Raw genomic sequence first — 15,673 nt, forward strand, 5'->3', positions numbered from 1 at the left:
GATTAAGTTTAGAAGTGTGAGCAACAAGGGTGATGTCATGATGGGAGTCTGCTACAGACCACCGGACCAGGGGGATGAGGTGGACGGGGCTTTCTTCCGGCAACTAACGGAAGTTACTAGATCGCAGGCCCTGGTTCTCATGGGAGACTTCAATCACCGATATCTGCTGGGAGAGCAATACAGCAGTGCACAGACAATCCAGGACGTTTTTGGAAAGTGTAGGGGACAATTTCCTGGTGCAAGTGCTGGAGGAACCAAAGAGGGGCAGAGCTCTTCTTGACCTGCTGCTCACAAACCGGGAAGAATTAGTAGGGGAAGCTAAAGTGGATGGGAACCTGGGAGGCAGTGACCATGAGATGGTCGAGTTCAGGATCCTGACAAAAGGAAGAAAGGAGAGCAGCAGAATACGGACCCTGGACTTCAGAAAAGCAGATTTTGACAATCTCAGGGAACTGATGCGCAGGATCCTCTGGGAGAATAACATGAGGGGAAAAGGAGTCCAGAAGAGCTGGCTGTATTTTAAAGAATCCTTATTGAGGTTACAGGGACAAACCATCCCGATGTGTAGAAAGAATAGTAAATATGGCAGGCGACCAGCTTGGCTTAACAGTGAAATCCTTGCTGATCTTCAACACAAAAAAGAAGCTTACAAGAAGTGGAAGATTGCACAGATGACCAGGGAAGAGTATAAAAATATTGCTCAGGCATGCAGGAGTGAAATCAGGAAGGCCAAATCACACTTGGAGTTGCAGCTAGCAAGAGATGTTAAGAGTAACCAGAAGGGTTTCTTCAGGTATGTTAGCAACAAGAAGAAAGTCAAGGAAAGTGTGGGCCCCTTACTGAATGAGAGAGGCAACCTAGTGACAGAGGATGTGGAAAAAGCTAATGTACTCAATGCTTTTTTTGCCTCTGTCTTCACGAACAAGGTCAGCTCCTAGACTGCTGCACTGGGCAGCACAGCATGGGAAGGAGGTGACCAGCCCTTTGTGGAGAAGGAAGTGGTTCGGGACTATTTAGAAAAGCTGGATGAGCACAAGTCCATGGGGCCGGATGTGCTGCATCCGAGAGTGCTAAAGGAGTTGACGGATGTGATTGCAGAGCCATTGGCCATTATCTTTGAAAACTCATGACGATCGGGGGAGGTCCCGGACGACTGAAAGAAGGCTAATGTAGTGCCCATCTTTAAAAAAGGGAAGGAGGATCCCGGGAACTACAGGCCAGTCAGCCTCACCTCCGTCCCTGGAAAAATCATGGAGCAGGTCCTCAAGGAATCAATTCTGAAGCACTTAGAGGAGAGGAAAGTGATCAGGAACAGTCAGCATGGATTCATGCCTGACTAATCTAATTGCCTTCTATGACGAGATAACTGGCTCATGAGGGGAAAACAGTGGACATGTTGTTCCTTGACTTTAGCAAAGCTTTTGACACTGTCTCCCACAGTATTCTTGCTAGCAAGTTAAAGAAGTATGGGCTGGATGAATGGACTATAAGGTGGATAAAAAGCGGCTAGATTGTCGGGCTCAACAGGTAGTGATCAATGGCTCCATGTCTAGTTGGCAGCCAGTATCAAGTGGAGTGCTCCAAGGGTCAGTCCTCGGGCCGGTTTTGTTCAATATCTTCATTAATAATCTGGAGGATGGTGTGGATTGCACCCTGAGCAAGTTTGCAGATGACGACACTAAAGTGGGAGGAGAGGTAGCTACGCTGGAGGGTAGAGATAGGATACAGAGGGACCTAGACAAATTAGAAGATTGGGCCAAAAGAAATCTGATGAGGTTCAACAAGGACAAGTGCAGAGTCCTGCACTTAGGATGGAAGAATCCAATGCACCGCTACAGACTAGGGATCGAATGGCTTCGCAGCAGTTCTGCAGAAAAGGACCTAGGGATTACAGTGGACGAGAAGCTGGATAGGAGTCAACAGTGTGCCATTGTTGCCACGAAGGCCAATGGCACTTTGGGCTGTATAAGTAGGGGCATTACCAGCAGATCAAGGGACGTGCTCGTTCCCCTCTATTCGACATTGGTGAGGCCTCATCTGAAGTACTGTGTCCAGTTTTGGGCCCCACACTACAGGAAGGATGTGGAAAAATTGGAAGGAGTCCAGCGGAGGACAACAAAAATGATTAGGGGACTGGAACACATGACTTATGAGGAGAGGCTGAGGGAACTGGGCTTGTTTAGTCTGCGGAAGAGAAGAATGGGGGTGGTGGGGTTTGTGAGCTGCTTTCAGCTACCTGAAAGGGGGTTCCAAAGAGGGTGGATCTAGACTGTTCTCAGTGGTAGCAAATGACAGAACAAGGAGTAATGGTCTCAAGTTGCAGTGGGGGAGGTTTAGGTTGGATATTAGGAAAAACTTTTTCACTGGGAGGGTGGTGAAGCACTGGAAAGCGTTACCTAGGGAGGTGGTGGAATCTCCTTCCTTTGAAGTTTTTAAGATCAGGCTTGACAAAGCCCTGGCTGGGATGATTTAATTGGGGATTGGTCCTGCTTTGAGCAGGGGGTTGGACTAGATGACCTGAGGTCCCTTCCAGCCCTGATATTCTATGATTCTATGATAACAGTTTTCAAGTACATAAAAGGCTGTTACAAACAATAGGGAGAAAAGTTGTTCTCCTTAACCTCTGAGGATAGGACAAGAAACAACGAGCTTAAATTGCAGCAAGGGTGGTTTAGGTTGGACATTAGGAAAAAACTTCCTGTCAAGGTGGCTAAGCACCGAAATAAATTGCCTAGGGAGGTTGTGGAATCTCCATCATTGGAGATTTTTAAGAGCAGGTTAGAGAAATACCTGTCAGGAAAGGTCTAGATAATACTTAGTCCTGCCATGAGAGCAGGTAACTGGACTAGATGACCTCTCGAGGTCCCTTCCATTCCTATGATTCTATTAGTCAACAGAAGTGGGCTGCACGGAGGGTGGGAGCAGAGAGGCTGCATGGACTGTCAAGAAATAAGTCCCTGAGCACCAGGCACAAAGTCTTTCCAAAGGAGATGGAGCTCCCTCACTCAGAGAAAGATCTGGTGTACTTACAGAACTCCCAGAAGAGGCTGTGTGTGTGGATAAGCTGATGCACACAACTCCAGCTGTATTGTTAGATGTTGCCAGCCCAGGAGGTGCTGTCAGGATGTCATGGCTGTAATCCCACTGTGTGCGCCATCCCCCAGCGGGCACCGCCAGCACACTACTACACAAGGGACATACCACCAGAACAATGGAGAAAGGCTCCTGGACTCTGGTGAGGGAACACAGCAAGGGAGATGCAACATCTGTGTAGATCACAGTAATGGCCCCAAAAAAGAATTCTAGATCCAGAACAATGTTCTCCTTCTGCACAGAAGCCAACAGGCCTGCAGATACTGTGGAGACAAGGGTTGTGTAAGTGGGTGTCTGGAATTGTGACAGATAGGGCAATTTCCAGCAATATCTTTGAAAGCCTTATTATATTAACTTGATGTATTATTGTGCACCGGATTGTATGGCTCTCTAGATCGGCGGCGGGGGGGGGGGGGTTAGGCCTGGGAGTTCCAAGAACTATATTGAAAATGTACCAAACAATGGACTCTGGGGACAAGAAGTCTTCAGTAGATTTCCTGAGGACTCCCAATGCGAGGTTATTACAATTTCCTCCATCTCCAGTTATGCAAAATCCCAGCCTTTGGAAGCTAGGATCTAAGGCATGAGTCATTGTCTGCTGATCACCTGCTGATCACCCAGAGACTGGAGATCAGCCATTTCTTTATATAGCTCGGGCCTCTGAACTGCCAGCCTGGGTCTGGTTTGAGTCAGAGACAGTTATGAACTTGTCACTACAGGGAAAACCCATTTGTGGGTTCTGAAGGACTAACACCTACCAGAGCCTGAGGCTGGAGTTGGGGTGACCTCTGATGAGCTTTTTAGCATGCCTCTGGGTTCTTTAAAAAAAAAAAAAAAAAAAAAAGATTTCTCTGTAATGCTCTCTCTTAAAAATAAAGGCACTTGCTCAGAAAGGGCTGCGTGATAACTTATAACTGCAGGCAATGCACTGGGCATATCCTCTGCAGAGAAGGCAAAGTGCATACACTGGCCTTGTAGGCAGTCTGGTTTGCTGGAGATATCACAGTGCAGGCAGGGAGGAGTGCAGCCTTAAAGGTCCCCTGGTCAGGAGGGAATACAATGCAGGTCTCTGCTCAGGAGAGGTGAGGGCTGGGAGATGGAAGTGGGTGGCCTCCAGGGACCAGAAGGGGGGAAAAGAGGTGCAGTTGCCCTGAAACTGACAGGAGGGATGGCTAGAACGAGATCAGCTGGGAGGCTGTCCATGGAGAAGTTTAACAGGGGCATTCAAAGTGGATGGCTGCAGCCTCATTTACCATGACTGTCCATTTACAACTGGGGCTTGGCAGTGGTAGAGCTCAACCAGCACAGCCAAACAAGCACTGCAAAGACGAAAGAATGGATTCAACTCATGGCTACTTGAGGTGGAGGGGGATGGGAAACAAGCTTGTCCCTGCCTGTAACAAAACCAGCTGGACAGGCTACAGAATCCAAGAAATCAGAGCTGGAGAATGACACACCACTCTTCCCTTGCGCTTGTCCTAGGCTCCACCTAGTCCCTGCCTTGGGGCCAGCACAGGACACACTGCACTCACCTGGCTAGCTTTCAGTGTCCCACATGACAGAACTTCCGCTGCTTCTCTGCAAATCTTCCTGTTCAGAATGTTTCTAGCCTGTATTTCCCCCTTATTCTAGCTACCTCCTTGGGCTACCCTTACTTGGGTCACTTAGGAAAGTCACAGAGATTTTTGAAGGGATCCCCATCCTCAGCCAGTGTCTGGAAGCTGGGATGTGGAAGGAGAGGAGAGCTAGGACGACAAATAACAGAGATCCTCACTGTTCTGTTTATGTTTAGGGTGGGCTTAGTTAAACCAGAGGGAGGGGTGCAGAGACCCAGCACATGAGCAGCAGCACACACCACTCCCCACCCTAGTCTGTGCCCCCGGATGGAGGCTCTCAAACAGGCTGTGTAATGAGTACGCTGCGGAAGTGTGTCTGCCCAGAGCAGAGATTCAGAGACTAGGTTCCAAGCTCCCCAGCCATGTGTATGGAGGGGGCCTGGAAAGGCTGTTCTGCCTTGGTAGCTGGGTTACCTTTGCTGAAGCTCCACTCTCCAATTCCAGGACCACCAGTGGCTGGTTAGGATGACTGTCAATGAGCTGCTTGGTCTTCTCCAGTACCTGCAAGAACAAGCGGACAGTCAGACTGTAAATTGGTGCGTGTTGGCGGGACAAGGGAGGTCCATTAGTGTCAGGGAAAGATTTCAAACCTCTGCCAACTGGAACTCCCCATCTCCCCTTCCCTGATCATTCTGCCCCAGTCCTGCACGGACCCAAACATTGAGCCAGCCAGGAGTGCAATGCAACCCTTGAGTGTGTGCAGAGGAAGATCTGTGTATGTGACCCAAGAGAAGATTGTGCTGTACAGCCTCCCAAATACAGTTATCAGTTACCACATGGAGTCAGAAGCAATAAGCACCAGTCCCTTCAGCTGCAACCCATAAATACCCCACATCAGGCCCTGGGCTGGCCCTGAAGCATTTTCCAGGCGCTAACATGGCTCGCCCACCTTTCTGGCCAGCAGAAGGGGCAGCTGAGTTTCAGAGGGGCAGACCATTTGTCCAACAGCACCCCTGGTGGTCAGCTGAAAACATTTATTACTGCTACAGAGGACTGTCCAACCTCACTCCCCCCAGGTAGCTGCGGAGGTGGGGGAAAGAAAGAGGAGATTGCGAAGGGGAAAACAGAGACCATGACTAGAAAAGGTGGGTGTCAGCTAGACCGCTGCATTTAGGCAGCACAGGCCCCTTCCTCAGGGAGGAGAGCAGCATATATTTGTTTGGGTTGGGAGCAGGAAGCAGAGCCCACACGGATGTCCACAGGACCCCCCCATCCCACCAGTGTTATCCAGCTGAGCTAGTGGCTCACTCGTTTCTGGATGTCTGTTTTGCTTGTGCGGTCTAGGTCATCCATAATTTTCTTCAGTGCTCTAAGCGCCTCTCTCAGTTCATCCTTCCGCCACTGTGGGATAACTGCGGTAGCCAGTGTCTGGAAGCAGAAGAGGGGGGTTCAGGCTCTAGGCCTACCATAACAGGAGGCCGAGGTTTCTGTGCCCCCCACCCTAATGAACTGATGAAAAAGCCACTCAAGCAGAGCACCCAGCACGAAACTTCCTTCCCAACGTCACACATGAGACAGAGAACAAGGTGGCAGTTGCTCAATCTGCAATGCACAGTCCACCCAGAATACTTCTGTGGCCTCCATCACCATAGTGTCCGAGTGCCTCCCAACCTTTAACGGATTTAGCCCCTCAACACCCAGGTGAGGCAGGACAGGACTATTACTGCTATTGGAATAATGGGGACTGAGGCACAGAGAGATCCAAGGACTTGCCCAAGGCCACACAAGACCTTGGCAGAGCAGGGAATTGAACCCAGGTTCCCCAATCAGCACTTTAGGCACTGGACACAGGTCCCATGTGCCCTTGGTTCTACGACAGCTAAGTGACTTGCTTTTATTTAAAGAACCCAGGCTAAGGCATCTCACTCTTCTCTGCTCCTGCCAGTCTGATGCAATGCTCCCAGAGTGGCTGGGGTGCCCACCCTACCTCACTGAGGTCTGCAATCTCCTTCTGCACGTCCTTGTTGGGAGCGGTCTGGACCTTCACTTTGGCATCCAAGGCAGAGAGTGATTTCATGAGGCTGTCTGCATTTCTTAGTGCCTGAGAGAGCAGAATTCAGGTCTTAGCTTCATAGGAGGGCTACCGAGCGCTGGGCTGTCCAACACCATGTGACAAAAGGACAGAAATACTACAACCCACGAGAGATGTTCCCACAGGGAGCTACAATAAAGATATCTCAGCAGCAGAGTTCAAGGCAGTGCTTGTCTATTAGCCAATCTCACGCCCAGCACCTGCCACTCCCCTCCTAGTACTGGCCTATGTCAGATGCTTCAGAGAAAGCCATTAAACCCCACATAGATGCACCTCACTGACCCTGGGGGAAAACGCCCTCTTGACACCAGCGTGGGACCAGTTTACACCCCACAGCATGAGGACTGGAACTCTTGTGATGTTTAGTCTTTGTTCACATAATTAATTGCAGCTGACAATGTAGTGGTTGTCCCAAGAGCTCTCTCTGCACAGCTCTGCTCCAGGGCCGTGTTCTTTGTGCCATTTGCTCAGTAAATGCAGAGAACACTTACAGATCTATCGTACCAAGAGCTGAACTACTTCCCTTTCCCTAGCATCGTCCCATAAGACACCAGCCCAAGAATGGAAGTGCAGCTGCTACAAGGCTAGCAGGAAGCATTTCTCCTCCATTTCTCTCACCCCGTCACCATCCTTTGCCATACTTCCTCCCACCAACATGGCTTGGCATGGCCTGGCAGGAAATCAGACACTGTAATCACTCTTCATAGTCTCCCGCTACACTGCCAGTCTGACAGACAGCTGGAGGGTGTGCAACAGTGTTACATGGAAGGCTCCCCAGGAGGCCTGGCCAGGGAACCTCCCGCAGTTCTCCTAGATCTGCAAGGGAATCGTGCACTTCACCCATCGGACCTGCAGCTCTGAAGCTACAGTTAGAAGCTGTAAATGCTGCAGGGACCTGGGGTCAAGTGCTCAGTGGTATCACCCCAGTGGAGTCAGTGGTGCAAGAACCATTTCAACCCAGTGGAAGATCTGACTCTTAATCTTTAATACAGATTAAAATCTCTTGTCCACGATGGGGTTGCCACACGCACATGCTCCAGGAGGCTACTCACAGGACTTGGATTTCAAAATGATCCCCCTTCTCTCTCCACTTACCTTCAGTGCCTCAGCACCAGTGATCGCAACTATCCTCCGGATGCCTTTAGCAATCGCTTCTTCAGAGGTAATCACAAAAGGGCCAGCATGGCTTGAGTTCTGCAGGTGTCTTTGGAAAGAACAGACATGGGCCCCCAAGGTGAGATGGCTAAAAATCCTATCCCTGCCCTCCTCCCACCCCATCCTCCTTCTGTTCAGATACTCACGTCCCTCCACAGAACTCAACAGAAGTGATGGAGCCAGCGGCGCTGGAGGGGTCGGCCAGCATGTTCTCCACAGGGATGCCAATGGAGACGACACGCACAGGATCGGGGTATGTCTCATCAAACACAGCCCGCAAGCCCTGGATAGCTTTGGCTGCTGCCAGAGGGCAGTCCTTGGCATACACAGTCTGGGGAGGGCAAGACAAGGGGGATCAGATGGGCACTGCCAGCACAGACGGAAATGCAGATACAGGTTAACCGCTGTAACCAAAGCATCAGAACTTTTTCATCTCACTTTCAACAAGCAAGAGTTGTATTTGTCTCTGGGTGAGCAGCCTCAACTCTCACACCTTCTCCTCTGAGACATACACCCGTTCTGTGCTAACCACTGCTTAGAGAGTTAGATTCATAGCCTGACAGATTTCAGCATCCAAATTAGCCTATTGCTAATGGCTCATCAAGGTGCTGAGTGGGTAGCATGGAGGACACAGCTGGATTTGTAGGGGACTGTGTCTACAGTAGTGATTGGGGGTGGGGGGCTCCCAGTTTCTCTGGCCCTGGTGCAGCTTCCATGCTGACACCAGTGTGCTTTTCCAAACCTGGAGAACAGTGATCATGAGTACTCTACTGGCCATCCCACCAAAACAGGGGTGGGAAAACTATGGCCCAGGGGCCGCATCTGAACCTCCAGAGGTTTTAATCTGGCCCTCGAACTCCCACCGGGGAGCGGGGTCTGGGGCTTGCCCTGCTCCAGCCAAGGAGCAGGGTCGGGGACTTGCCCCGCTCTGCACAGCTCCTGGAAGCAGGGGCATGTCCCCCCTCTGGCTCCTACATATAGGGGCAGCCAGGGGTCTCTGCACGCTGCCCCACCCCAGGCGCCGCCCCCACAGCTCCCATTGGCCGGGAACCGCAGCCAATGGGAGCTGCAGGGGTGGCGCCTATGGATGGGGAAGCGCGCAGACCTGCCTGGCCGCGCCTCCATGTAGGAGCTGGATGGGGGACATACTTGAAGTAAGCGCTGCCTGGAGCCTGCACCCTGACCCTCTCCTGCGTGCCAACCCCCTCCCCCAGCCCTGATCCCCCTCTTACCCTCTGAACCCCTTGGTCCCAGCCCAGAGCACCCTCCTGCACCCCCAAACCCTCATCCCCAGCCCCACCCCAGAGTCTGCAGCCCCAGCTGGAGCCCGCACCCCAACCCCCAATTTTGTGAGCATTCATGGCCTGCCATACAATTTCCATACCAAGATGTGGCCCTCGGGCCAAAAAGTTTGCCCACCCCTGCACCAAAGAGATGTCATGTACACTGACAACAGGTGCAGCGAATACAGAACAGCCAATTTATATTCTGGGAAATACTGATGAGGCTCACAGAGTTCAGTTTAAACCTATATTTTCCAGTGAATACAGGCCCACATCTTACCAGGAAATCTGAGTTTACACAGAAGAGGCCAACAAAGAACAGCTCCATACCCTCCAGTGACTGTGGTTCTTTGAGATGTTGTTCTCAGGGTGGATCTCACTCAATAGCAGTGCTATGAGAAAGAATCCGCTCTGAAACATGAGGTGCAGGTACCCCTAGGATGGGATGCACACTGACACACTTGAGGAACTCCGCATGCTCTCAGCTTTGCAGTATCACTGCATCCCCCTCAGGACTGCGCCACATTACAGATCAATGCTGGCCACCTCCAGACCCAATCTAACACAAAGGGCATGCAGCTAGAAGACAGAGAGCCAGCTCCCACAGCAGAATATATTCAGGACATGTCTGAGATGAAACCTCTACCCATGAAACATCGGCAGAGCCACGCAGGGTGATCTGCTGCTGCTGTGAGGAGATAAGGGGGATCCTTGATCTGCTCTGGTCAGCCAGTTCCACACTTGCTCACACTGCACTGCTGACAATCAAGAGGGTGGGATGATAAGGACCTGGTCTGCCTACGCAGCATGCGTACTTCTGCCTGCCCCTCTCAACATCAGCTCCGCATTTTTTCTGCAAATGAATGCCCTGATGGTCCACTTGGCCCAGGTTTAGGAGGTGGAGAAGGAGTGCATGTGTCGCATCACCACCACCACAGGGGAGCGAGGCAGAGGGTTAACTCAATGAATCGAGCACATTGGCAAGCTGAGCCTACGGCTCCCACCATCAGAGTCCTCCAGCAAGCACCCTCTCCCCAGGACCCAGAGCTGGCGCCCCTGCTCAGGCACACCTTGGCTTCCTTTATCATTTGGTTGGCAATCTCTTCTGTTTTCTTGATCTCCTGGGTCGACATGGCTCCCCTGGCAGTGAAGTCAAATCGCAGCCTGTCTGGGGCAACCAGGGACCCTCTCTGGTCAGCATCCCCCAGCACCAAGCGCAGGGCAAAGTTGAGGATGTGGGTGGCAGTGTGGTTGCTCATGATGGGTCTCCGCCTTGGCTGCAGGGAGCAGAAGGAAAGTAATTATTAAACGGCTCTGTGTTGGAGGAGCTGCCACGTGCCTCCTGCTTACACACCGTTGGCCTAGCCCAGTGAGACCTGACTATTCATGGGACAGAGAAGCAGGAGGTTACAGCGACAAATCAGTTCTGCTTCAGGAGAAATCTAGGCCAATGCAGGATGGAGAGACCAAAAGCAGCTTCTGTCTGAGGCTGCTCTGGGGCAAGCACCAAGGAAAATAGTTAGTCTCAATCCAGCTCCCAGGACCCCTGCCACAGAGACCATCTCCCCAACTGCTGGTTGGCAGTATTTGGTGAGAGGCAGTGGATGCTGGACTGCCCCCAGGAGCGGGTGAGGAACAATGGCCAGGGCCAATGAGGGGGAAGTACACAGGGAGCAGCAGGCTGCCCGTGTACAGGAGAGAAGAAGATTTTACACGACAGGGTTCAACCAAGTATTTTCTACCTACACTGAAGTCACCCGAAAGAAAAATTTCTTCAAAAAAGAACTAGATAAGTTCATGGAGGACAGGTCCATCAATGGCTATTAGCCAGAATGGGCAGGGATGGTGTCCCTAGCCTCTGTTTGCCAGAAGCTGGGAATGGGCGATGTGAGATGGATCACTTGATGATGACCTGTTCTGTTCATTCCCTCTGGTGCACCTGGCATTGGTCACTGTCGGAAGACAGGATACTGGGCTAGATGGACCTTTGGTCTGACCTAGTATGGCCGTTCTTATGTTTTTATGTAATTGAAACCTTGGAGAGACCAGGGCAGCTGGACAATCCCTTCCAAGCCAGGATTCCACTAGTGCCCCAGTTTAACCCACATCGCATTAACCCTTTAGGGGAGAACACAAATTCCAACTGCCAGCTCCTGGGGGACTCGTGGCTCAACCCTAACTCTGCTAAATGACATCTGCAAGTCCATGACTGTGATCCAAAGCTCTCTGGGAGGCAGGAGTTCTCAGTCACACAGCATGGGACCATTGCACACCGGGCAGAGAAAGACCCAGATCTACTGGGATGCCCTGGTGGGAGCAGGCAGCGGCCTCAGAATGGTGGAAGAAAAGGAGACAGCAATCTCTCACAGGAAAGAGAGATGGCGTCACCCACCGTAGCATGGGGGGAGGGATAGTTCAGTGGTTTGAGCTTTGGCCTGCTAAAGCCAGAGTTGTGAGTTCAATCCTTGAGGGGGCCATTTGGGATCTGGGGCAAAAATTGGGGATTCGTCCTGCTTTGAGCAGGGGGTTGGACTAGATGACCTCCTGAGGTCCCTTCCAACCGTGGTATTCTATGATTCTATGATTACTCTGACTCACCTCATCAATATACAGACGGACTTGGTCTCCTACTTTCAGGCTCCCGTAGACCATTCCTATGTGAAGCACATAGCCCCCCCGGATCTGCACGTTCTTCACCGTGAACTCCGTTTTCTGTACCAGATGGAGGAGAGCACAGACAGCAGGGGAGTAGTTGTTGTTATTCCACCCAGCATCCTGGATGGCAACTAAAAAGCCCCCAGCAGAGTAAGTCCCAGGAACACAGGCCTCTCTGGTAGCACGAGTGGGTCAGCCAACTCTCTCTGGGGACTGACAGTTGCAGTGGGAGCAGGGGACAAACAGTGAACTAGAAAATTAAATTAAGACCAAGGAGGAAAGGTGGCTCTGGGGAGTGCAGTGCAGAGCTCAGTTAAATCACTCGACAGGTCAGGATCACGGACAAAGAGCGGGCCTGCAGAATGCTCGGCTCCAGTCAGGGCCACGGTAGTTATTTGGCCTCCATCACATGTGAGCACTCAATCATCTGTACCATTTACCTGCACACACCCCTGGGAGGCAGGTCAGGGCTATTCTCCCCATTGTCATCAACAGAATGAAATTCAATAGTGCAAACTACTTCACTTTGGCAGGAAAAAAAAAAGTGAATGGGGACACCTGGCCAGGCAGTCATACTGCTGGAAAGCCGGGGGGGGGGGGGGGGGGGGTGGTTCTAGTGGATCACAAATTGAATCTGAATCAGCAACATGATGCACTTGCAAAAAAAAAAAAAAAAAGCAAATATCATTCTGGGGTGTATTAGCAAGAGTGTGGTACGTAAAACGTGGGAAATAGTTCTCCTGTACTCAGCTCTGGTGAGGCCCCAGCTGGAGTACTGTGTCCCATTCTGGGCACCATGCTTTAAGAAAGACGTGGACAAACTGAAGGGAGTCCAGAGGGGAGCAACAAAAGTGATCAACGGTTTAGAAAGCCTGACCTATGAGAAAAGGTTAAAGAAACTGGGCCGAAAGGAAAGCTGGGGGCAGGGGAGGGGAGGGGAGGGGAGGGGGGGACTTGATAACAGTCTTCAAGTTATGTTAAAGGCTGGTACAAAGAGAATGGTGATCAATTGTGGTCCATCTTCCCTGGAAGCAGGACAAGTAGTACAGGGCTTAATCTGCAGCAAGGGAGACGTAGATTCGATACAGTAACTCCTCACTTAACGTTGTTATGTTACGGATCAATTAGGGAACATCCTCGTTTAAAGTTGTGCAATGCTCCCTTATAATGTTGTTTGGCAGCTGCCTCCTTTGTCCACTGCTTGCAGGAAGGACCAGCCCATTGGAACTAGCTGCGGGGGGCTTGGAACCAGAGTGTGCCGGCAGCTCCCCTAAGTTCCCTGTGCGGCAGCCGCCCAGCAGGCTATCAGCTGCCAGCAGTTCAGCTGTCCCTCCCCCCACTGCCCTGTGCTGCTCCTGCCCTCTGCCTTGGAGCTGCTCTGGGAGCCTCCTGCTAGCTGTGGGGGCGGGGGGGGGGTGCTGATGTCAGGGTGTCCCCCTCCCCCTGTACCCCATCTCCACAGAGCTGGGGGGGGGTGCGTGCGACACGAAAGCGGAGGGAGCGGTGCGCTCCAGTGGGATAGCGTGGGTTCATCATCACGTTCAGTGTCCATAGGGAATGTTTGCAGCCACTGCCATGCGTCTATTCTGTCTCCTCCCTCCACACACTAACAACGTCTTAACCCTTGAGGGCTCAGCCAAGTGCTAGTTCGTCATTTAGCAGCAAGGCATCCCCTGGAAATATCCCACCCTCTGACTCCACCTCCTCAACCAAGCTTCACAATCATTGGCGAAAAAAATTTCCCTGGAACTTAATTCCCCCATTTACATTCATTCTTATTGGGGAAATAGGATTTGCTTAACATTGTTTTGCTTAAAGTAGCATTTTTTAGGAACATAACTACAATGTTAAGCGAGGAGTTACTATATTAGGAAAAACAACAAGGAGTTCTTGTGGCACCTTAGAGGCTAACAAATTTATTTGGGCAAAAGCTTTCGTGGGGTAAAACCCACTTCGTCAGATGCATGGAGTGGAAAATACAGTAGGCAGGTATAAATATACAGCACATAAAAAGATGGGAGTTGCCTTACAAAGCGGGGGGTCAGTGCTAGTATTAGGAAAAACTTTCTAACTCTAAGGGTGGCTAAGCTCTGGAACAGGTGTCTAAGGTTGGTTGTGGAATCCCCATCACTGGAGGTTTTGAAGAACAGGTTGGACAAACACCTGTCAGGGCTGGTCTATGTTTAATGATCCTGCCTCAGCACAGGGGGTGGGATCAGATGACCTCTTGAGGTCCCTTCCAGCCTGACATTTTAGGCTTCTATGATTGTACAGATGGGGAACTCATGGCCTAAGTGACTTGTTTGTGGTCAAGCAAGGAATTGAAACTGCGTCTCCCAGAGCCTAGGCCAAAACACTATTCACTGCACCACTCTTCCTCTCCCTTCCTGTCCCAGCCCCACTGTCTTTTCACCCCTCTTCCCCAAGAATGGCACTCAGGGGATGGTTCTGTTTGTATGTCAGCACACAGGTGCCTGGTCCACTTACATCCTCGCTGCTGTCATCGTCCTTGACCAGGTAGCCCTCGTCGTAGATCTGCCCGCCCTGCTCGGCGTAGAAGCAGCTCTTGTCCAGCACTATGCCGCACTCCTGGCCCGTGGACACTTCCTCCACAAACCTCTTCTCTCTGCGGATTGCTTGCACAGTGGCCACTGGGCTCTCAAACTCTGTCGCCAGTGGGAGAGGCAAGTTCAGTGAGACGACAATCCCAGCCATTTACACATAGCCATAGACATACATGCCCAGCAGCCACCTCTGGAGTGCTCGAGCAGTTGCTTAACAGTTTAAGACCAGAAGTGACGAAAGAACAGTGTCAATGGAACCTGCAGGGGACCTTTAGCCTGGGTGGGGAAATCACGGACCTTGTCAGCTCTTTGGGGCAGGGGCTGCCTTTTGTTGTGTCCATACAGCATGGAGCACAATGGAGGCCCCGATCCATGACCAGGGCTCCAAATAAATCAGAATACTCAGGGAGCAGGCCAAGGGCTCAGTAATGGACCAAGATACCGGGAAATCCAGGGAAAAGGAATCTCCAGGGATGCCCAGATACAAAGCTGAAAAGGAACCACTAGAGGGTCCCACTGGTCAGGCAGGGAGTGAATGAGCTGGACAGTTCCTAGAGCAGCCAGACAAATCGGTTCCCTTTAAAAGTTTTCCCTGGCTCCAAATGGTCAGTAACTTCTGCCAGGCAGTGGATTTGCCCCTCTGATTTGCACTATCCTCCACCTACCTTTGTTGGCAGCTGTCAGCCCCTGTCATGGTTCTCTCCCCTCCCTCATCCCTAAAGGTTGCCAGACGATCACCGGGCAGGGGAAAGGGGTGAGATTCAGGAAGACACAAAGGCGCCCTCGCTCAGCTATGCTGCGAGCTGCAGCAGAGTCCGCAGACTAGCCTCCAGGCCTGACCCCATGCAGGACCCACAAAGCGAGGCTAGGGGCAGGGGAACCATTTGGAGGACACTTTATCACATACCGTAGGCACCACTAGGATCCGACGTGTAGTTGTACTTAGGCGAGTCGTCGGTTACCTCCAGTCCCCGGGTGCGGAGCTCTTCAATAGCATAGATGTCCAGCATGATGCGGTCTTCCGCACCGTCTCCCTTGCCCTGAGACTTCAGCTGAGAATGGCAACAGGTGGAAGTGTTAGGGGCAGGGAGAGAATCCCTTAATACTGCCATGGGGATCCAATCGGCTGGTTGGGCTTTAGCAGCACATGCAGGGCTGGAGGCATGACTGGGGCAGAATGGACACCTGACATTCTGGACCAAGTCTAGTCTATGCTGTAGACCTGCATCAAACACACCGATATTCACAGCTTTCCTCTCATTCACAGTGATTCTG

General features: G+C 51.5%; 1 protein-coding gene across 1 annotated transcript in view; it reads right to left on the minus strand.

Moving 5' to 3' along the window:
- The window catches only part of AARS1 (alanyl-tRNA synthetase 1), a 51,420-nt gene that overhangs the window by 13,651 nt on the left and 22,096 nt on the right, over window positions 1-15,673 (minus strand). Inside the window, exons 11-19 of the mRNA XM_074968361.1 lie at window positions 15,306-15,450; window positions 14,322-14,500; window positions 11,778-11,891; window positions 10,250-10,456; window positions 8,043-8,227; window positions 7,837-7,945; window positions 6,637-6,750; window positions 5,958-6,077; window positions 5,124-5,210 (exon numbers count right to left, since the gene is read on the minus strand). Coding sequence (XP_074824462.1) covers window positions 5,124-5,210; window positions 5,958-6,077; window positions 6,637-6,750; window positions 7,837-7,945; window positions 8,043-8,227; window positions 10,250-10,456; window positions 11,778-11,891; window positions 14,322-14,500; window positions 15,306-15,450 — 1,260 coding nt within the window. The remainder of the gene's footprint in view (window positions 1-5,123; window positions 5,211-5,957; window positions 6,078-6,636; window positions 6,751-7,836; window positions 7,946-8,042; window positions 8,228-10,249; window positions 10,457-11,777; window positions 11,892-14,321; window positions 14,501-15,305; window positions 15,451-15,673) is intronic.

This window comes from Natator depressus, chromosome 12 (assembly GCF_965152275.1).
Source record: "Natator depressus isolate rNatDep1 chromosome 12, rNatDep2.hap1, whole genome shotgun sequence".
Classification (NCBI taxonomy): Eukaryota; Metazoa; Chordata; order Testudines; family Cheloniidae; genus Natator; species Natator depressus.